General features: G+C 37.7%; 1 protein-coding gene across 2 annotated transcripts in view; it reads right to left on the bottom strand.

The window, feature by feature from the left end:
* Nucleotides 1-22,405, bottom strand: part of RXFP1 (relaxin family peptide receptor 1) — a 182,481-nt gene that overhangs the window by 123,495 nt on the left and 36,581 nt on the right. For both annotated transcript variants that reach the window (XM_043972848.1, XM_043972847.1), the window contains one exon: nt 3,617-3,754. In XM_043972848.1, the coding sequence (XP_043828783.1) occupies nt 3,617-3,754 (138 nt within the window). The remainder of the gene's footprint in view (nt 1-3,616; nt 3,755-22,405) is intronic.

Here is a 22,405-nt window from a genome sequence, read left to right as displayed (position 1 = left end):
TGCTTTACCCCCTTCTGACAGAAACATCTTCAGTTGTTTGAGACAGAATGAAAATTTCTTCTATATGTCACCCCGGCAGAGCCATCATAACTCGTTAGTCGAAGAAGCTCTGGATATTGACTATCAGCTTCTTGGAGAAATGCTCAAAATGGTCCACAAGGGTGATCACCTTAATTTTGTTGACAAACTAAGGGGCTAAAACCATTCCCCTGCTATTTCCTTCAGCAATATTTGCACATAAAGTGCATCTGGTGGGTTATGAAGGGAAATGGAATGCTGGTGTTTTTTTAAATAAAGAGAGGAAACATTTGCTTCCCCTATACTCAGAGCCCTATCAAACAGCAATAGAACTAGATGTACTGATGTAAATTTATTTATGTTTCAAACATTCTGTAAGAGTAGATGAAAAATCTTCCTTGCTAGTATGTCCTTTGTTGAACAGAAGCAGTGTTATTAATTCTTCATGAGGCCCTTAAGCATTAACATATTTATTTAGGAGGTAAACCATCAGAATCTCTTCCAGCTCCCATAATACACCGCATGCAATAGAATATGACAGCACAGATTTAATCTTCTGGTTGGTTATAAATAAAAATGACCATATTAGTAGAAGGTAAAGTCTCTGAGGGCAGGAACTGTTTCACTTTTTGTTTTTTGTATCCCTAATACCAAGCAGAGTGCCTCACAAATAGTAAATACTTCATGTATGGTTATTAAATTAAATTGTCTCTAAGAGTTTTCACAGTATTAGAAATATTTTATTTTAAAAATTTTCTATAAAGGTATTTTAATATACCGACTAAACATTTTTGTGCATTCACTATTTGTGAATGATTTCCTATGTTTAGCAACTCCTGAGCCACTACTTTCCTGGCTGATAATTTTATCCTATTAGCAAATATAGATTTTATTTGCTCTTCTCTTGCTTTTCCCCACGAATCATCAGCAGCACATTTTCTGGCAAACTGTGCTATGATTTGTCATGAAACGTTTTTCATATTTGCTTTTCAAATTGCTGGACAATTTCTCAAGGTAAATGAGAACGAAGCTGAATTTGCTATAATTACATGAGAAATGGGCTATTCCATTTGCCATTCCCAATGTTCACATTTTAATATTCTGATCATTTTTACTCTTTAAAATTTAGCTTAATCTACTTACATCTTCAGGTTATGAAGGACAATCCAGTTGTTTACAGTAGTTAGGACCATAGGGGTTTAGAGCTGGAAGCAACCATAGGGGTCATCTAATACAACTTCCTTATTTCACATGTGAAGAAACTGAGGCATAGAGAGTCTAGGTGATGTGTTTAAAGCTTACCCATGTCATAAAAAAATAGAGCTAGAATTTGAGTCTGGGAATTCTGATGCCAAAATTAGTAGTCTTCCTATTGCACTTTAAGTCACAAGGAGTAACCATATTACCTTCTTGTGGTTTTTTTTACTTAAAAGTCCAATGGACTATGATAAGCAAATAGTGGCTACCAGTTCACAAGCAAAAGGGTCATACTTCATAATCTAATAGCTGGAAACCCAATGCTAAAACTTCATCCTAAAATTTAGTTTAATGTTAACTACAGCTATCTTGGTAAAGAGTTGATTTTTAAAAGGGGAAAAACCATAATAATTTCTAATTCAAATATTCTACAACTTAATCCACATAGTTCAGACTGTTTCACTGTTACTGAGACATTGTCACTGTCTTGGGGGCAATTTATCCAGATTAGAGGTTCACTTTCCTCTGAGAGGTAACTAAATCTCTTTGACTCTGGAAAGCAAAAATATTGGAGTAACAACAAGATTAAATAGATATTTTACTTCAAATTCTAGTAAGCATATGCATGCATCTTCTGGAAAAATCTCCCTTTTCCCCCCATGAATGGCATACATTATACTATTGTTTCTTGCCCAAACCTTCACTTTTGTGTATGCTTTATGGTCAGATGATTCAAGGAAATTAAACTAATTTTCAAGGTTTCCTATTATACAGATTTGAAGAAAAGCCCAAGACTAGTTTTCCTAGAAGCTCTAGCTGGTGACAAATCTACTTTCAGAACTGTTTGTCAAGGTCCATAATAAGACCTTGAGTTCCCTAGTCTCTTGACACTGACATTCCTTAAAGAACAAGAAATAGCTCAGAAGGATCTGTTAATGACAGATTTTATCGATTTGGAAATATGAGTACATCATAGTTAAAAAGACAAACAAGGGGGCAGCTAGATGGCGCAGTGGATAAAGCACCTGCCCTGGATTCAGGAGGACCTGAGTTCAAATCTGACCTCAGACACTTGACACTTACTAGCTGTGTGACCCTGGGCAAGTCACTTAACCCCCATTGCCCTGCAGGAAAAAAAAAGACAAACAAGACACCTGAGGTGTTCTTTGTGGATGACACACCAAATTGCTTGACAAGTGGATTACAAATGATTAAGACTTTAGCTGGGTGCATGTGTTGGGGATGGACATCAGACATGCCTCTTTTAGTCTTCTCCTTAGGAAATCCTTATTAGCATGGTTACAGACTCATAGGAATAAGTGCCCCATAATTTTTGGACCTCCGTGTCATGGTTTGCAACATCTGCCCTCCATACCTCTTCTTTCAGGGGCTTCCTGACCTTGGTTTCATTTGCTTATTCTCTACCAGTGGCAGAATTATGGAGCCAATCTATAGATCCAAGGAGCTAACCTGAGTGCAAGGGTTTGTTGACAGTATTTGAACTATGCAGCATCAATGAAGAAACATCTGGGGTATCCTCAGTGCAAACACTCCTGCTTCTGCAGGGCTCTGTCTTATCTTTCTCCTTCCCTAGACCAGCTAAATGTGTCTCAACACCTTTCCTACTGGACTTTCTTGTTTTCTCTCTATTCTGGGGAAAACTTGAAAAAGAATAAAGATTAATGGAGCGAATCTATTATGCCAAGATATAAATGTTCTCATTTCTACCTTATAACATCCTTAGTACAATTCAGCTAACTGCCTCCTCCATGATTCTCTCCAATTGTTAGGCTTTCTCTCTCCTGAAATTATTTTGTATTGACTTATCTACATCCATGTTTTATCCCCTCAGGAGAATGTAAGTTTATCAAGGACAGGGATTTTTTTTCACTTTTGTCTTTTTATCCCTAGAATCCAACACAAGTTTCTTGCATGGAGTAGCTAATTAATTTTAAAAATTGAATCAAATCTAATTAATATGTACACAGGGATCCCTATCTGAAATAAAGTGGAAAATGTAAAAGAAGTTGGTTTAACTATTAAGTCCCTGATGGATGCCATATCTTATCATAGAGTCCTTTCACAGGTCAGATATTAAAATCCCTCGAATTAATATGATATTTTGAGTTAATAGAATTTCAGAATTGAAAGGGACTTCAGAATCCAACATGAAGAGGAATCCCATCTCTAACCTCTCTGATACATGGGATTCCAGTCTTTGTTTGAAATGATGGGGAGCAAAAGGGGAAGTAAAATGATAGGTTTTTCTGAAGCAGGTTGATCACTCATTCTTTTCTCCTTTTTCCTTCCTCATTTCTATTCTGCTGGGCTCTATCAGTCTGTGGACTGATTACGGATTCCTGCTGTCTCTAAAGTCTAGGATCATGATCTGTTCACTTACCGCAATTTTCTTCATCGGCATGATTTCCACAGTCATCCACACCGTTACAATGAAGTAGCTGAGGCAAGCACTTGGTTACATTTCCACACGGGAAATAACCAAGGGAGCATTGGCTATCATGTTCACTTCCATGAATAACTGTGAAGACAAGAGCAGAGAAGACTCCATTTGTACAAGCAAGGTGTGAGTAGGAGGGCTGTGGTGCCTTTGTGATGGGGTTAACCAGGAAAGGGATATTTCCCATGCTCTTTTATGAGTATCCCACCTGTTTGTTAAATGAAATATGAAATAAATGCTACAAGCTGCCTTCACGGTGTTTGAAAATCTAGTTGGGAAGACAGGAATATTAATAGCAATAGATGAATATGCAAAGGACCAGTGATTTCATATGCATGAGAGAGTCTTGGTATGGAGACTCCTTCCATTTGTGGAGTTAGTCACAGGTTAATTTCAAATCCAGGTCTCACTTGACTTCCAGCCTACCACTCTACCCACTATGTTTTCCTGCCTAGCAATAACAACAGCAATAATAATAGCTGACTTTTTTCTTTTCTTTTTTCTTTTTTTGGTGAGGCAACTGGGTGAAATGACTTGCCTAGGGTCACATAGCTAGTAAGTGTCAAGTGTCTGGAGGTCAGATTTGAACTCAGATCCTCCTGAATCCAGGGTCGGTGCTTTATTTACTGCACCACCTAGCTTCCCCAGAGCTGACATTTTTGTATAGCATTTTGGGCTGGAAAAATAGATTGTGAAGCTAAATTTGATGCCAGGTTAAAGGATTTGTACTTGTTTAGTAGGCAATGAATAGCTACTGAAAATTTCGGTGTGCATTATTAGTGTGGCATAGTAGTCATATTAGTACTAGGATTATAGTGAGGTGGGGCAGTGGATATAGTCCTGGACCTGGAGTTAGAAGATCTGAATTCAAATCTGGCTTCAGATAGTTAGTAGCCATGTGAGTCTGGGCAGGTTGTTTCACCTTTGCTTCCCTCACTTTATTTGTAAAATGGAGACAAACAATAGAACCTACCTCCAAAGGTTGTTGTAAGGCTCAAATAGGATAATACTTGTAATGAGCTTAGCACAATGCCCTGCACATAGCAGGTGCTTAATAAATGCCTGTTTAAATTATTAGTAGTATCATTTTTCTTTACCTGGATAGCATTATGAAGGGAGGTTTGAATACAGAGGAGGCTGAAGGCAGAGAAGAAAGTTTATGAGGACCTGACTTAGGGAGATTTCTTAATAGATGATTATTGACTGATTTATATGGCAGAGCCTCTTACAAAGAGATCTGATCACTCGAAGGAGTTTACCTATCTACCCACAAAGAAAAGACCAAATGAAGAATTTCTATTGCACAGATTTTAGCATGATTGAAATGAAGAGCCTGTAAAGCTCATCAGACAGTTTATATACCCAGAACAGACAATACAGATGGATGATGAGGTGGACCCAGAGCTGAAAAAGAAGAGCAGATCAGGCTGTATTGCTTTCAAGAAATTGCACTGCTCTTTTAATGACCCATGTTTGTCTGAACAGCAAAAACCTATCTTTTCAATACAGACATTCTGCCAGCATTACTGCAGGGCAGCAGGGCATCTAGGTAGCACAGTGGAGAGAGTTCTGGGATTAGAGTCAGGAAGACTCATTTTCCTGTGTCCAAACCCAGCCTCAGACACTTACTTACCTGGGTGACCCTGGGCAAATCACTTAACCCTGTTTGCCTCAGTCCCTCATCTGTAAAATGAGCTGTAGAAGGAAATGGCAAACCAGTATCTTTGCCAAGAAAACCCCAAATGGGGTCACAGAGTTGAACATGACTGAAAAGACTGAACAACAACAACTGTAGGGCAGTAAGACCTGAAAAATGAGAGCCTCCAAAGAACTAAAGATGAGCATACAGAAGGCAATGGAAAACAAGCATGGTGGGTGTGATCAGGCTGCAACATATCTTTAGTGAGGAACTCCAAAGAACAGGAAGAAAGGATATCATCAAATAATTGTACAACTGAAGGAGAAGGTAAGTTGGCCACATGGTGAGAGCAAGTAATGACAGGTGAATGGCTAGAGGGTTTCACTGGTAAACTCACAATGTTGGTAGAAAGTGGACAAAGTCTCTTACATGTTGGGTGGAATCCCTGTGGTAAACTCTTGGGAGGACATGGACAAGGGTTACAGAGGTTAGAGAGGCAAGGATGAATGGTCTTCTCCAATATCGGAGGGGACTACTAGATGGATGAGCACACAGATCCATTTGAGTATTTGAGGGAGAAAAAGGGGTAAAAGCAGTTTTTTTTTTAAAAAGAGGATAATGGGGGCAGCTAGGTGGTGCAGTGGACAGAGCACTGGCCCTGGAGTCAGGAGGATTTGAGTTCAAATCCAGCCTCAGACACTTGACACTTACTAGCTGTGTGACCCTGGGCAAGTCACTTAACCCTAATTGCCTCACAAAAAAGAGGATAATGAGTTTAATTGTAGACATGTTGGTGGAACATCTAGATGGTGATATCTTTCAGGCTGCTAGAGATGTGATTCTGAAAGTAAGCATGGTTGGATGGAGATTTAGTTATGCCTATGGAGGTGATAATAGAAGTCATGAGAGTAGATGGGAGAGCTAAGAGAGTGCAGGGAGAAGGTTGAGAATATCCAGGTAGGAATTATGGGGCATATAGATATGTGAGAGGTGTGTCTTCACTTCAAGAAGTTTGCCATTTGACCTGGACTTGAAGCCAGAAGATGGAGATTTAACCCCTGGATCTAAAATTTGTTTGCAGTATAAATATAGGCAAAATGCCTTTATCATTCCATGCCTTAGTTTCTTCACCTGCAAACTGGTGATAATGATACTTGTCCTACCTTTGTTATAGGGTTGTCGTGGGGAAATCATCTTGTAAATGTTATGCTATGCAAATGTGAGCTGTTATCATTTCACTGTAGAGATTAACATACATGAAACAACAGCAAATAGAAAACAACTTTCAGGCAGTTCCTGGCTTACACATGCCTGACAAATACATTCTTTACATGGGACTAGTCATCTCAGCTGGGCTGTCACAGGGTTTTCCTTCCAACTTGGTGCCTCTGGGGTTTTTCTTTCCTATTTTTCTGTCCTCACTGCGGTAGGCCTTGCCAGGGCCAATAATGCTCCTTCCCCTTGCCCCAAATGTTGCAGAAATCAATCTGGACCCTGAAAGATGGTTATTTAGGGACTCTACTAACCCAGACTTAATTAATTAATATATTGGTTTAGGCTCTTAATGCAAGCTTACAATCTTTTTTGGTATATTAATCTTCTATCTTTTCTTGAATACAAAGTCAGTTATAAGGAAATTAAGAGTATAGCATTTTGAAAAGTCAAGAAACAGATAGGTTAAGTCTAATTTCTGGTGAAACCACCATATGAGATTGATGAACAGTCATTCAGACCTATTTAGCAAAAAATATTAGAGTCTTGAAAAGTCCCATGCTTACCAATGCAGTTTGCACAAGTTTCCCAGGGAGCAGAAGTGCTGGATTCTCAGAGATCTAGGAACCTTTTATCCTTCCTTTCTGCTTTTCTATGCAGGACAGAATTATCGAAGGGCATGGAGACTTGTGGATTTACCCAGTCAGAAGTTAGCTCTTGAATCTCCATTGCTTCTTTCCTGTACCTGCTCTATACCGGTGAGTTCTAGTCTCTTATCGATGTTAGTTCTCCATAGTTGTAGACAAAGATGCTTGGATACGGCCTAGAGTTGTTTTTACTTAGAATGCAATTTGAGATCCAAAAAACAGTACATCATAACAAGAAAATAATGCCTAACAAAATATCTCCCAAGTGACTCTAAGCCTGTTTCTCTCTTAGATCTTATGAGTGTCCTTAGACAGTAAGAAACTACTTTGGACCTAAGTCCAAATGCACAGTTTGAATTTATTCAGGTCCTCTCCATGCCTGTCCCTTTAGTGTCCAGGCAAAGTAGTATAAACAATGCAGAATGTTTAATTCATAAATCCAGCAGAGCCCAAAGTCTCAGAAACAGGGCCCTTGGCTTAACCCACCAGTGTGACTTGGGATCTGGTGCAAATTACAGCGCGTGACACTTGACGTCTTCTCTGGCTTCAGCTGTCTAGTTGCAACTGGGACTTCTGATCACTTTTTTCTTCAGCTACAGTGAGTGGGCTCAGTAGCAAACACAAGGAAGGCATGATGCCATTATTGTGCTGTCTCCCTCTCCTCCTTGACCACAGCTTACCTCTGCTCTCATAAGTCTGTCTTCTCTCACCTACCCTCTCCTCCCCTCCAAAAAAAAAAAAGACCCAACAACCCTGTTCTTCAGTTGGGGGAGAGGAGGAGGGCACTAATTATTGGGGATCATTAAACTGGTAAATGATTAAAGCAGGATTTCTTAATTTTTTTTGTATCATGGACTCCTTTGGCAGTGTAATGAAACCAAAAAAAACCCAAACAAACAAAACATAAGAGATCTCATCTTTTTTTTTGTGAGGCAATTGGGGTTAAGTTAACTTGCCCAGGGTCACACAGCTAGTAAGTTGTCAAGTGTCTGAGGCCAGATTTGAACTCAGGTCCTCCTGACTTCAGGGTTGGTACTCTATCCACTTAGCTGCCCTATAATTTTTTTTTTTGGCAAGGCAATGAGGGTTAAGTGACTTGCCCAGGGTCACACAGCTAGTAAGTTGTCAAGTGTCTGAGGCTAGATTTGAACTCAGATCCTCCTGACTCCAGGGTCAGTGCTCTATCCACTGCACTACCTAGCTGCCCAATCATTTTTTTTTTTTTAGTGAGGCAATTGGGGTTAAGTGACTTGCCCAGGGTCACACAGCTAGTAAGTGTTAAGTGTCTGAGGCCAGATTTGAACTCAGGTACTCCTGACTCCAGGGCCGGTGCTCTATCCAATGCGCCACCTAGCTTCCCCCATTTTTTTTTTAATGGAAAAATGTATGGAGATATTTTTCACAATATTTAGGCAGAGGTTCTTAATTTTTTGTGTCATGGAATCCTTTGGGAGTTTAGTGAAGCCTATGAACCCCTTCCCAGAGTGATGTTTTTGATTGTATGTAATAAATACATAGGATTACAAAGGAAACCAATATTGAAATGTGATTATCTATATTCTCTATAAGGGGAATGAAAGATAGAGGAAGGGGTAGGGAAAAACATTTATATAATTGTACCTTTTAAAAAATAATGTATTTAAATATAAAAACAAAACATAAATAAAATGTATAACAATAAAATAAACCACATATTATATATAAAACACATAAAATAATAAAATGTATAAAATAAAGAAATAAAAGATCACATAGGAAACCAATTATGTTTAAATAAAGATATGTGTCCCCCATACAAGTTCAAATACTTTCTGAAATCTATCTAGGGACCCAAGAGTTGACAGTCTCCTGGCTAAGACCCCCTTGACTAAAGCAATGGGGCCTTGGTCATTGTGATAAGAGTGAAGGATAACAGTCTGTGTGCTCTCCTGATATCCTCATGATATCAAGAAAAAGCAAGGAAAGTCTGCAGGATGTTGGGCCTCACAGGATCCCTTGGCATGAATGTATGGGGAGACATGAACAAGAGTTCAGAGCTATGGAAGACTGCCAGGCATATATAGGATAGGATCTGCCTTGTATCATGAGATCCCAGACCTATTTGAGTATTTGATCCAGGTGGAAGAGGCAATAAAGGTATGTTTTACCCTTCCGCTTTGTAATTCAATCTGGGAAGTGCTGGTAAATATTTAACAACCATCTGGGGAAGGAGGTGGAAAGTACACAGACACTTATAAGTCTCATATGCATTCTTAACATTTTCACCATCACTTTCTTAAGTCTAAGCAATCGACAAAACAATAAATCAAGTCATGATTTATAATGTTTGCTGTTTTCCGAGGTATAAATGCTCTCACCAACAATTTAGCATTTATCCTTGGTTCAGCTGTCTTTAGCACGTTTCTGAACAATGACACTCTATAAACAGGGAAGAATCACATTTATCAAAGATTACCCATTATATAGTGTTCTTTCACTCTTTCTAGTTCTTATGTATCAGGGTACATGATTTGGGGTTTGAGATTCAAATCTTTGAAATAACAAGTTATGACATTTTGGGTAAATTTGAAAAATCATCTTTGAATTTATTTCTCAATCTTTGAATATAAAATCAAAACAATTATTATTAGTTTTTTATAAATGGTGATTGTAATGAATTTGGAATGGTAGATATATCAAGCCCACGTTTGATTTGTATTGAGATTTACTTTCTTTATCTTTATTTTCTTTTAAGAATAAAGTTAAGAATCAAGGTATTCATAATAAATCTTTGAAGACCTTAGAGCCTATGAATAGAGCCTCAGGCTGTAAGACATTTTAACTAGTCCTGCCTGAATGGTTTCTTACTGTTGTCTGGAAAACTGTTTCCCATGCATACTGAATAACATATTCCATGTTGTCACAAACTGATTTTATATCCCAGTGTTTCTTGAATATCCGCTGCATAGAATTACTGCTGAATAGAGAACCTAATAATTTTTCCTGTGCATTACTCATGTACACGCTGGGTCATGCCTTAGATAATAAATAGGCCATACTAATGGCTTGCATTTATATAATGCTTCAGGGCTTGAAAATCACTTTATATCTGTTATCTCAGTTGAGGTTTATAACAGCTCTATGAGGTGGCTACTGCTATTATTCCCCATTTTACATGCATGGAAATTGAGGCTCATTGAGGTTAATCAACCAATCAATAAGCAGTTATCAAGTTTTTACAATGGGCCAGACATAGTGCCAGGTGCTGGGGATACAAAGATAAAATGGAAGCAACCCGGGTCTTTCAAGAGCTTACGGGTTTTTTTTTTTTACATTCTGTGTGTGTGTGTGTGTGTGTGTGTGTTTGTTTTGTGGGGCAATGAGAGTTAAGTGACTTGCCCAGGGTCACACAGCTAAAGAGCTTACATTTTAATGGGGAGACAAACTGCATACCTAGAAGAATACACAAACCACATACCAAGCATGTGGGGAAAGGGTAAGGCTCTAGAAGCTGGTGGATACCAGGAGAGGCCTTATGCAGAAGGGACCATTTGAGGTAAATCTTGAAGGAAAACCAGGGATTTCAAGAGGCAGGGATGAGGAAGTAGTGCATTCCAGGTACAGAGGACAGATAGCTCAAAGGAAGGAAGGAAGCATGCATTTATTAAGTGCTGACTATATACCAGATGTATACCAGACCATGGCTAGCTAGTTGGTTTAGTGGATAGAGTGCCAAGCCTGGATTCAGGAAAACTGATCTTCAAGAGTTCAAACCTAGACTCAGACATGTATTAGCTGTGTGACCCTGGGCAAGTCACTTAACCCTGTTTATCTCAGTTTTTTCATCTGTAAAATGAGTTGGAGAAGGAAATTGCAAACCACTCCAGCATCTTTGCCAAGAAAATTCCAAATGGAGTCATGAAGAGTCTGACACAACTGAACAACAATGTACCAGATCCATAAGCACTTTTACAAATAATATCTCATCCTCACTCCAACCCTGGAAGGCAGGTGCTAATATTATCCCCATTAAAGAGGAAACTGAGGCAAATGAATGTTAAATGATTTGCCTTGGGTCACAGCTAGTAAGTGTCAGAGGCTGGGCTTGAACTCACATCTTCCTGACTCTAGGACTAGTACTGTATCCACTGTAACACCCATCTTCCTAGCCAGCTGGGCACAGAGAAAAGATGGAGTGTCATGTGTGAGGAACTGCAAGAAAAACAGTTTGCCTGGAGGATAGCAGGAAGGGAGGGGAGTAAAGTATAACAATGCCTGAAAGGTAGGGTGGGGGCCAAGTTGTGACATCTTTAAATGCCTGCCAGAGGGGTTTAGTTTTCGGGCAGCTGGTCAAGATGCAATGGATAGAGAATTGGGCTAGGAGTCAGGAAATACTGAGTTCAAATCTGGCCTCGGACACTTGCTAGCTGTGTGACCCTGAGCAAGTTACTTAACCTCTGCCTCAGTTTTTTCATTTATAAAATAAGGATAATAATAGCACCTACATGCTAGGGCTTTGAGCATCAAATGAGGTGTTTTTCTTTTCAAATGATATATTTGTAAAGAGCCTAGCACAGTGACTGGCATATGGTAAATGTGATCTAAATGTTAGTTTTTGTTTGTTTGTTTGTTTGTTGTTGTTATTATTATCATTAATCCAAGAGATAGTAAGGAAGTTAAGTAATTTGCTCAATATTCATACAGATAATAGGTGGCTTAGAGGGGTTGTGAAGCCTGATCTTTGACTCTAAGCCTAGCACTCCAGCCCTTACACAACACTGACATTTTGCCATAAAGTCATCCTTAAGAAATGGAAGAGTGGGGGCAGCTAGGTGGCGCAGTGGATAAAGCACTGGCCTTGAATTCAGGAGGACCTGAGTTCAAATCCAGCCTCAAACACTTGACAATTAATAGCTGTGTTAACCCTGGGTAAGTCACTTAACCCCAGTTGCCTCCCTAGAAAGAAAGAAAGAAAGAAAGAAAGAAAGAAAGAAAGAAAGAAAGAAAGAAAGAAAGAAAGAAAGAAAGAAAGAAAGAAAGAAAGAAAGAAAGAAAGGAAGAAAGAAAGAAAGAAAGAAATGGAAGAGTATGAACTGATGCATAGTGAAGAGAGCAGAACCAAGAGAACATTGTGCACAGAGACAGCAATACTGTTTGATGAAGAACTGTGAAGGACTTAGCTATTCTCAGCAATGCAATGATCCAAGACAATCCCAAAGGACTATTGATGAAGCAGACTATCCACCTCCAGAGAAAGAGGACGTTGATGATGATATTGATAGAACAGACTGAATGAGGCATGCTATTTTTCACTTTCTTTCATTTTTTCTTTTATTCAAGCTTTCTTATACAAAATGACTAATATGGTAATGTTTTATATAATCATACATGTATAATCCATATCTGATTGCTTACCATCTGGGGGGGAGGGAGGGAAGGAGGGATAAAATTTGGAAATTAAAACTATAAATAAAAATGTTCATTATTTAAAAAGAAATGGAAGTTATTGTAGTCCATCTGAGAAAGGAAGCAAACATATTTACTAAAGATGCAGAGTTATGTGGGAGACCTACAGACTGCTTTTCTAGTACTTCCCAATAATTTTTTTTTTTTTTGCGAGGCAATGAGGGTTAAGTGACTTGCCCAGGGTCACACAGCTAGTAAGTGTCAAGTGTCTGAGGCCAGATTTGAACTTGGGTCTTCCTGAATCCAGGGCCGGTGCTTTATTCACTGTGTCACCTAGCTACCCAATAATTTCCAATAATATATGTTCATCTTTACAATTTGCAAAACTTTTTCATGTATTATTTCACATAATCTTCACAACAACTCTGTGAGTTAGGTAGAGTATTATCCTCATTATTAAATGAGATAAGGAAAATAAATCCTGGAGAGATGAAGGGATTAACCTAAATTACAAGCTGGTAAGTGGTAGAAGCTGGATTTGATTGCTAAGCTTTACACTTCACACAGGGCACTTTCCATCTCTCCATTCTGTACTCATAGTTCTTGCAATGACAAAAAGTAGCAACTAGGGACTTCAAACCTAAATCACAATGCCTATTCATTCTGTAGTACTCATTTCTTCTTGGTTTGAGGTTTTAGGGCTGACATGAAGAGATTTGGAAATGGAATTAATGGGAGTTGATGACTGAGTGGAGAGGAAGGAGTCAAAGATAGCTATGAAGTTAAAGCCATATGTGACCACGAGAATGGTGGGTGATACAGAAGTCACTAAAGTGATTTTCCTAAAGCACAGGTCTGATCATGTCATTCCCCTACTCTATAAACACTACTGACTCCCTATTGGTGTCAGGAACAAATGCAGAATGCTGTGTTTGGTATTCAAAGCCCTTCATAACCTACTACCCTTCTACCTTTCCAGTCTTGTTGCAACCTTTTCCCCAACTCATACTCTTTGACCCAGTGACACTGGCCTCTGTGCTGTTCCATGAATAAGACACTCCATCTCTTGGCTCCAGGCTTTTTCTCTGGCTTTCCCCAATGGTTCCCCCACTCTAACTATTGACCTCCCTGGCTTCCTTTAAATGTCAAGTAAAATTCCACCTTTTCCAGGAAGCTTTCCTTAATCCCTCTTAACTCCAGCAAGTTCTATCTTTTAATTATTTCTTTTCTTGTATATAGCTTGCTTTCTATATTTGTTTAGATGTTATCTCCCCTATTAGATTATAGGCTTCTTTAGGGACTGTCTTTTGCCTCTTTTGTGTCCTCAGCACTTAGTTCAATGCTTGGCACATGGTAGGCACTTAATATTTATTGATTGGTTGATATTGATTGAAAAAGGAGTCAAGATAATGGGGAAGATATTTGAGACAACTTGAGTATCAGGTGCTTCATCCAGGTGAAATATTTCAGAAGGTCAATAAAAACACAAGCCAAAATTTCAATGAGGTTCTGGGTAACTGATACATTTGTTAAACTCATGTAGTCTCAATAATGGCACATTCTTCTTCTTTGTTAATTCTACATTCCAGCAAAATTATCCAGCTTGCTTTTCCCTGACCTTGGCATTCCATCATAGTCCATTGTACCTTTGGATGGGCAACCTGGAATGAACTCCTCCCTCTCTAATACTTCTTAGTCCCATATGCCTAGCACTATGGAAGCCTTTTTAAATCTCTCTAGCTGTCAGGGTTCTCTCCCTCTTCAAAGAATCATGCATTATTATTTTTCTTTTAACAAAGAATACACAGATCAAGCAGATTAAGTTGGAAGAAAAATGTGATTTTTATGTAATTGCTACTAGATTACCAGACTGGGGAAAATAATTATGTGGATTAGAATCTGAATTATGCCTAAATAAGTTATTTTGGAAAGGTTTGTGGAAAGAAAGAATATATCTGAATAGATTCTAGTGAGACTGAACAATAAAGTATTAGTTTGAGTCTAACAGTACTATAAACTTGATAAATGGGAATTATTCTCCCAAGTGCTTCATATTAATACAAATGTGTTTTATTTTCAGTATTCTTTGTAATAAAAAGCTTGCTTTTGTTGTTGCTTATTTGAATAATCTCACATTCCTATAGAATTGTGCATGATTTAGGGATTCATCAATTTATTTCAAAGAGGAACTCAATCCAATCCAATAAGTATTTATTAAGTCTCTATTATATGCAAAGCACTGGATGATATGCTGGGGAAACAGTCAACTACAAAATAAAAACCAGTCCCTGCCCTCAAAGACCTTACATTCTACTTGAAGGATTTGACATGTAAATCAATGATGATACACGGTTCTTTGAAAAGGGAGAGAACCCTGACAGCTAGGGAGATGAGAAAAGACTTCCATAGTGCTGGGCACATGGGATTAAGTGATACTGAAGAGGAAGGAGTTCATTCCAGGTGTCATTGAATTGCCTATACAAAGGTACAATGATCTATGATGGGATGCCAAGGTCAGGGAAAAGCAAGTTGTATAATTTGGCTGAAATGTAGAGTTAACAAAGAAGAAGAATGTAAAATTAACTCAGAAATGTTGGCTGGAGCCAGGCTGTGAAAGGCTTCAAATGCCAGGAATTTGTATTTTAAAATAGAGGCAAGAGGAAGCAGATATGATGGGCCAGATGTGCTTTAGGAAGATTGGCCACTGGATGAGGTATGATTTGGAGAATGGAGAGATTGAAAACTAGGAATACATTAGTAAATTTTTGCTTCCATCCAGGTGAAAGATAAGGAGATCATGAATTAGAGTTGCTGTGTAAGTAGAGAGAAGGGGATAGACAAGTTTAATGATATGGAATTAGAATTGACAAGAATGTGTATGGAGGGTGAGGGGGAGGGATGAATTGAGGATCATACTGAGATTGAGAACCTGGAAGACTGGAAAGATAGTTGTGTCCTCAATACAAATAGAAACATTTGGAGGAGAGGTGAATTTATAGTGCAATATTACACTCTAGAAACCTATGAGTCATCTAGATGGAAATGTCCAATAGGCTTTTGGAGAAATGGTCAGAGAGAGAGAGAGAGAGAGAGAGAGAGAGAGAGAGAGAGACAGACAGACAGACAGACAGACAGACAGACAGACAGAGACAGAGACAGAGACAGAGAGACAGACAGAGACAGAGACAGAGATCAATCAGGCATGAAGCTAAAAACTTGGGCATTATCTGTAAAGATCTGATCACTGAAACCAGGAGAACTAAGACCATTAGACTAATAGAGAGAATGTAGAGAACTAAGAGGACTCTGAAAAGAGAAATGGGGATACCCACAATTCAGGAGCATGGCAATAATGATGACCTAGCAAAGATAGAGAAAGAGAAACTAGACAGATGAAAATCAAGAGAGAGATGTGCCAAGAAATCTAGAATGAAGTGGTTGACAGTGTAAAATGTTCAAAGGCAAATATTGAGATAATATCAAATGGAATTATTTATATAAAGTTCTTTACAAACTGAGGCAGGTTGGTGGAGCGGTGACTATAGTTCTTAACTTGGGAGTCAGGAAAATGAGTTTAAAATCTTGCCTTGGACACTTATTAAGTTCTGTATGTCACTCAGGGCAAGCCACTTACCCTCTCAACCTCACTATCTTTATTTGTTTGTTTTGTTTTGTTTTGCAGGCAATGGGGGTTAAGTGACTTGCCCAGGGTCACACAGCTAGTAAGTGTCAAGTGTCTGAGGCTGCATTTGAACTCAGGTTCTCCTGAATCCAGGGCCGGTGCTTTAACCACTGTGCCATCTAGCTGCCCACTATCCTTATTTGTAAAATGGGGATAATTATAACATCAACCTTGCAGATATGTTGTTAGGATCAAATAAGATAATTTATATAAAAAGTCCATTTCAAACCTTAAAGTGCTACATAATTTTTAGCTATTATTATAGTGATATATAAATGTTAGATATTAATAAAAATAATGAAGATTAAAAAAAGGCTGTTGGATGTAGCAATTAAAGATTGCTTTTAACCTTGAAGGAATCATTTTCAGGTGAATGAAGTTAGAAGCCAGATCCCATGAAGCCAAGGAGTGAGTAGGATGAAAGGAATTAGAGGCTGTATTTATAAACAGTTTTTTTTTAAAATAGGATTTTTACTGTGAAAGGTAGAAGAGATATAAGATGATACCTTGAGGAAATTGTAGGGCCAAATGAAGTGTTTTTTAAAGATGGGAAGATGTGAGTATGTTTGCAGGCAGAGAGAAAGGAGTCATTTGACATGGAGATATTAAAGATTAGAGGTGGGGATGATGGAAGGATACTAGTAATTCTAAAAATAACAATAACAACAATGGTCCAGGGACCATGAACCTATAAGGTCATAACAGTTAAACTAGGAAGTTAAATTAGAAAATAATTTCTAATAATTATAATATCACTCAAGCAATTTATAAATAGGAATCATTTTTGTTGAACAATATATATATATATATACATAAAATACATCTGGATATATATGTGTGTATATTTATATCTATGTATGACTAGCACTCTCTTTATATATATATACATACATATGTATATAATTTTTTTTGAAGTTCCACTGCCACCAGACGGAAGCATTACACCAGCCATCTAGTCTCTAGACTAGATGGTAAATGTGCCACAGATCAAGTGATGAAGTTTTTCCATTTTGATGTTCTCATGTTTTTTGGGGAAAGGTATCTAGGTTCTTTCAGAAGAATGTAAATACCTTGAGACTGCTTTTTTTAAATTATACTTCTGCCTTACTAATGTCTTGAACATAGTAGGTGCTTAATGAATGGTTGATGAATTGGCTTGGCATCACTTGACTTGCCTATGTTACATTGTGAATTCTTTCTGAACCATGGTGAAGGGGTTAAGAAGAGGAGCAATCAGCTTTCTGGACAGGGCTATAGAATATCAGATTAGGGCCTCATAAGTCATCTAATATAACCCATAGTTGGGAACAGGGTTCTTAACCTCTATTTTTTACATTTTGATCAACTGTATTTAAATATAATTCCTTTGTAATTCTTTGTATTTTATTTTATGCATTTAAAAACATTATTCTGAGAAGGGATCCATAGGCTTCAACAGACTGCCAAAGGAGGTTATCACACAAAAATGGTTAAGAACCCCTTGCTCTATCTCATCCCTGACATCCACTTGAAGACCTGCAGTTATAGAGAACTCACTACCTTTTTTTTTGATTGAATAGAATTTTATTTTCCAAAATATATGTAAAAACAAATTTTAACATCAAGTTTTTAAAAATAATTGTGTTCCAACTTCTTTTCCTCCTCCATTCCCACCCCCCACCCCCACCCACTAGAACTCAAGCATTTCAAAATAAGTTATACATGCAGACTTTTCCACATTGGGCTGTAGTAATTTTCAGTAAAGTTGTTTCTTATATCAAACAAAGACCTGCAGCGTCTATCCTTTGTCACCCCTGAGATCAAACAAATAACTAATCTAATTTCAACATAAGCATCCTTCAAGTAATTGAAGACATGTCCCTTCTATGACTTATTTTTTTCCTAAGATAAATATTTCAGTTCCTTCAACCAGTGTCCACATGCCAGGATTTCAAGTCCCCTCATCATCCTGGGTGCTCTCCTTTGGACACATTCCAATGTACAGTGTTCTTCCTAAAATGTGTTATCTAGGACTAACCACCAAATGTAATTATAAAACAGAATCATGAGCTAAAAATAGAGGAATTCCTTTTATAAATTTGTGTGTTGGGAGAAAGAAGGAACATCTCATCAGAGGTCTTATCATATATCCTAGTTTACAGTATGTAGCGGTTATATTTTATAGGATGCGATTGGGCCCATTAAGTACTCAAACAAATGTGATAATGCAGAACATCTTCACCTTCCTAGAAAGTGCTTTGCTTTTTACTGCTCCCTCCCCCTATCTGCCCTTCCCTCCTTCCCCTTTCTCTCACTCCCCCCACCCTTATCTCCTTCCCCTCTCACTTTCCCTCAGGGCAAAAATATATTACTATATCCACTTGAGTATGTATGTATGTTATTCCCTCTTTCAGCCAATTCTGATGACCATAAGGTTCACTTACTCCCCGATTCCTTCCCCTTCTTCCCCTCCCCTCCATAAGCTTTTTTCTTGGTTCTGTCATGTGAGCTACCTCTCCCCAGTCCATCTCTCCCCTGCCCCCCCTCCCCTACTACATTCCTCCTATCTCTCAACCCTATTTTAAAGATGTCATAATGGGTTAGCTAGGTGGCACAATGGAGAAAGCACCAGCCCTGGACCCAGGAGGGCCTGAACCCAAATCCTGCCCCAGACATAAGACAACCCACCCTGCCTGCCCCACAAAAAACAAGGATAAACAAAAAAAAAAATGCTTTACAAATATCATCCCTTCATATTCAATTCAGACCTGCATCTTCTGTCTAAGTGTATTCCTTTTAGCTACCCCAATACCGAGAAAGTTCTTATGAGTTCAAAGTATTATCTTCCCATGGAGGAATATAAACCATTTAATCTTCCAATATCCCTCATGATTTCTGCATAACTGCACATGTATGACATATTGAATTGCTTGATTTCATAGGGAGGGTTGAGGAGGGAGGGAGGAAGAAAAATTTAGAACACAGAATTAGTTCAAAGACCTTAATCTCATCAGAATGGGCTCAAGGAGGGCCTAACATACACACCCAGTTGGGAGGAGTAATCTATTTAACCCTACAGGAAAGTAGGAGGGGAAGAGGATAAAGAGGGAAGAGTGAAATAAGAGAGGGCAGAGCAGAGGAGGGGGTAGTCAGAAGCAAAACACTTTTGAGGAGGAATAGGGTAAAAGAAGATAGAAAATAGAGTAAATACCATGGGAAGGTAATAGGATGGAGGGAAATAGTTTTGATGATTGACTATAATGGCAAAACATATGGTACCTACTTTACTGGGCTATTGTGAAGAAAATTCTTTGTCAAATTTAAGGTACTACATAAAAATTATGATAAACAAGATGCTATCAAAAAACCTGGAAAGACCTGAATGAACTGAAGCAGAGTGAAATGTACTGTATACAAAATAATGGCAATAGTGTAAGATGGTCTTCTGGGAAGCATGTGGTTATTTTCAGCAATGAAATGATCCAATATAACTCTGAAGGACTTATGAAAATTGTAGTCCATTTACAGAGAAAGAACTGATGGTATCTGAAAATAGATTGAAACACATTTTTTTTGGACAGTTCCTTAATCTGAAGTTTTGTTTTTATCTGTTTTCTCTCACAACCTAGCTAATGTGGAGATGTTTTCCATGACTACTCATGTGTAACTTATATTGAACTGCTTGAGTTCTTGGGGGTGGAGGGTGGGAAGGGAGGGAGGAAGAGAAGTTGGAACACATAGTTTTAAAAAATTGATGTCAAAATTTGTTTTTACATGTAATTTGGAAAATAAAATTCTAAACAGAAAAAAGTAATAAAAATGTGATTCTTCATGTGGTATTTTTGGGGGAATGGGGTGGCTTTAATCAATGAAGACTAAAGGTTTTGTTTTTTGACAGATCTTGACAGAGATATCAATATAGCTTCAGTGTCAAAAAAGGAGCCACTGAAAGCCCCATCTTATCAACTCTGCAACACATTTAGTTAACATTAAAAAAATTTTAAAATAATAAACATTTTTATTTAAAGTTTTGAGTTCCAAATTTTATCCCTCTTTCCCTCCCTCCCTTCCCCACTCCCTGAGCCAGTAAGGAGTCAAATATAGGTTATACATGTGCAATTTTGTAAAACATTTCCATATTAGTCATTTTGTATAAGAAAACTTGAATAAAAGAAAAAAATGAAAGAAAGGAAAAAATAGCATGCTTCAGTCTGTGTTCAATCAATATCGGTTCTTCTTCTGGAGGTGGATGGTATGCTTCATCTTTAGTCCTTTGAGATTTTCTTGGATCATTGTACTGCTGAGAATAGTCAAATCATTCACAGTTCTTCACTGAACAATATTGATGTCCTGTGCACAACATTCTCTTGGTTCTGCTCACTTCACTATACATTAGTTCATTCAAGTCTTTCCAAGCCTTTCTGAAATCATTCTACTTGTCATTTCTTTTGCTCAATAATCCATCACCACCATATACAACAGCTTGTTCAGCCATTTCCCAATTGATGGGCATTCCTTTGATTTCCAATTCTTAGCCACCTCAAAAAGAGCTGCTGTATATATATATACACACACACACACACACACACATACAAATATGTCTTTTTCTTTCTTCCTTTTTGGGATGTAGGGACAGATATTTAAAATTCTATTTAAATAAGAAGATTTGAAATGAATTCAGCCATTGAATTAAAGACAACCTCATTTAATGGTGTTATATAATAAGTATTCTCAGGATGCCCAATTACAGTGTGAATAAAATGATTTTCCAGAGAACTCTGGGCAGATTGTAAACACTAAGATTTGAACTTCATTATATTCAATGACTTCTGGAATTTAAATCTTGTCTATGATCCACATCGACTTTATAATGTTTCCATTTTTTATCTGTAGTATCATATCATCTAAAACATAGTTGTTATTTTTTTTGCTGGATTCTGTAATAGTTAAGGGAATAGATCAGCTAGGTGGTTCAGTGGATAGAGCACTGGCCCTGGATTCAGGAGGACCTGAGTCCAAATTTGGCTTCAGACACTTAACACTTACTAGCTGTGTGACCCTAAGTCACTTAACCCCAATTGCTTAACCAAAAAAAAAATAGTTAAGGGAATAACTTCTCAACCTTTTCTTCTTCCTCTTCTTTTTGTTCTTCCCCCTCTTAGCTTCCTAAATGAGCTTACCCTAGCACAGTACATGTTGATTTCTTAACATTATTTGATTCCTTTCCCATTAATCACCAGCTTAGACATAATTATTAAAAAGGCATTCCTCATATTGTTTCATTTTCAGTCCATTCTTAACTTCATTTTCTAAATTGTGAATGATACCCTATTTATTCCTTCTTTACTCTCTCTGTGTCCCTTACTGGGCTAATGATTCTGAAGTACTTGGTCTGAGTTCATCTGCTCTACAATTTTTATTATTGCCTTTATTCATCTTGCTTTATCCTCTGTAGTACCTTATTTTTAGAAGTATCTTTTCCTAAGTTCTGGCCACTTCATCTCTGCTTCTGTGTCTACCTCTTCTTCTCCCTTATTCTGCACTCTGACTACTCTTAGGAACTCCCACATCCTTGCTGTCAGGAGATGCCTATTGCCAAGAGATTATAGGGAATATTATTACTTTGTAAAAGAAAAAGAAACAAACAAAAACAATGGATATGAGAAACATGGGAAGACATATATGAACTGATGCAAAGTGAAGTAAAGAGAACCAGGAAAGCAATATGTATAATGGCTACACCAATGCAAATGGAAAAGAATAACAATAATAAAATGGAAAATGATTGCTATTCAATTAAAATGATCAAGATTGGTCTGGAAGAAGAATAAGAGAATTTGCCTCTTCTCTTTGCAGAGAGATGAGGGCTCTATGGGTATAGAACCCTGCATATACTATTAGAATTGGATAATGTGTTAGATAGTTTTCTTGAGTTACCTTCCCTCACTTTTCTTTTCGTTTTTTTTTTTTTTTTGTATAAGAGATTATTCTCTGGGTGGGGAGGAAGGAAGGGTATATTGGGAAATAGAGGTCATGTAAATACAACAAATATCAATAAAATAAAAAAACCCCTAAGTTTACTTACATAGATGACAGGAATATATAAAATCTCTTGGTTGCTGAATTATTGATGAGAAGCATTCATTCCTAATATTAATTAGTTTGCTTTGGGATCTTATGCAACTTGG

The sequence above is a fragment of the Dromiciops gliroides genome, chromosome 6 (genome assembly GCF_019393635.1).
Source record: "Dromiciops gliroides isolate mDroGli1 chromosome 6, mDroGli1.pri, whole genome shotgun sequence".
NCBI classification, from domain to species: domain Eukaryota; kingdom Metazoa; phylum Chordata; class Mammalia; order Microbiotheria; family Microbiotheriidae; genus Dromiciops; species Dromiciops gliroides.
Note: the sequence above shows the minus strand (reverse complement) of the source record. Positions and strands in the feature narration are given on the sequence as shown.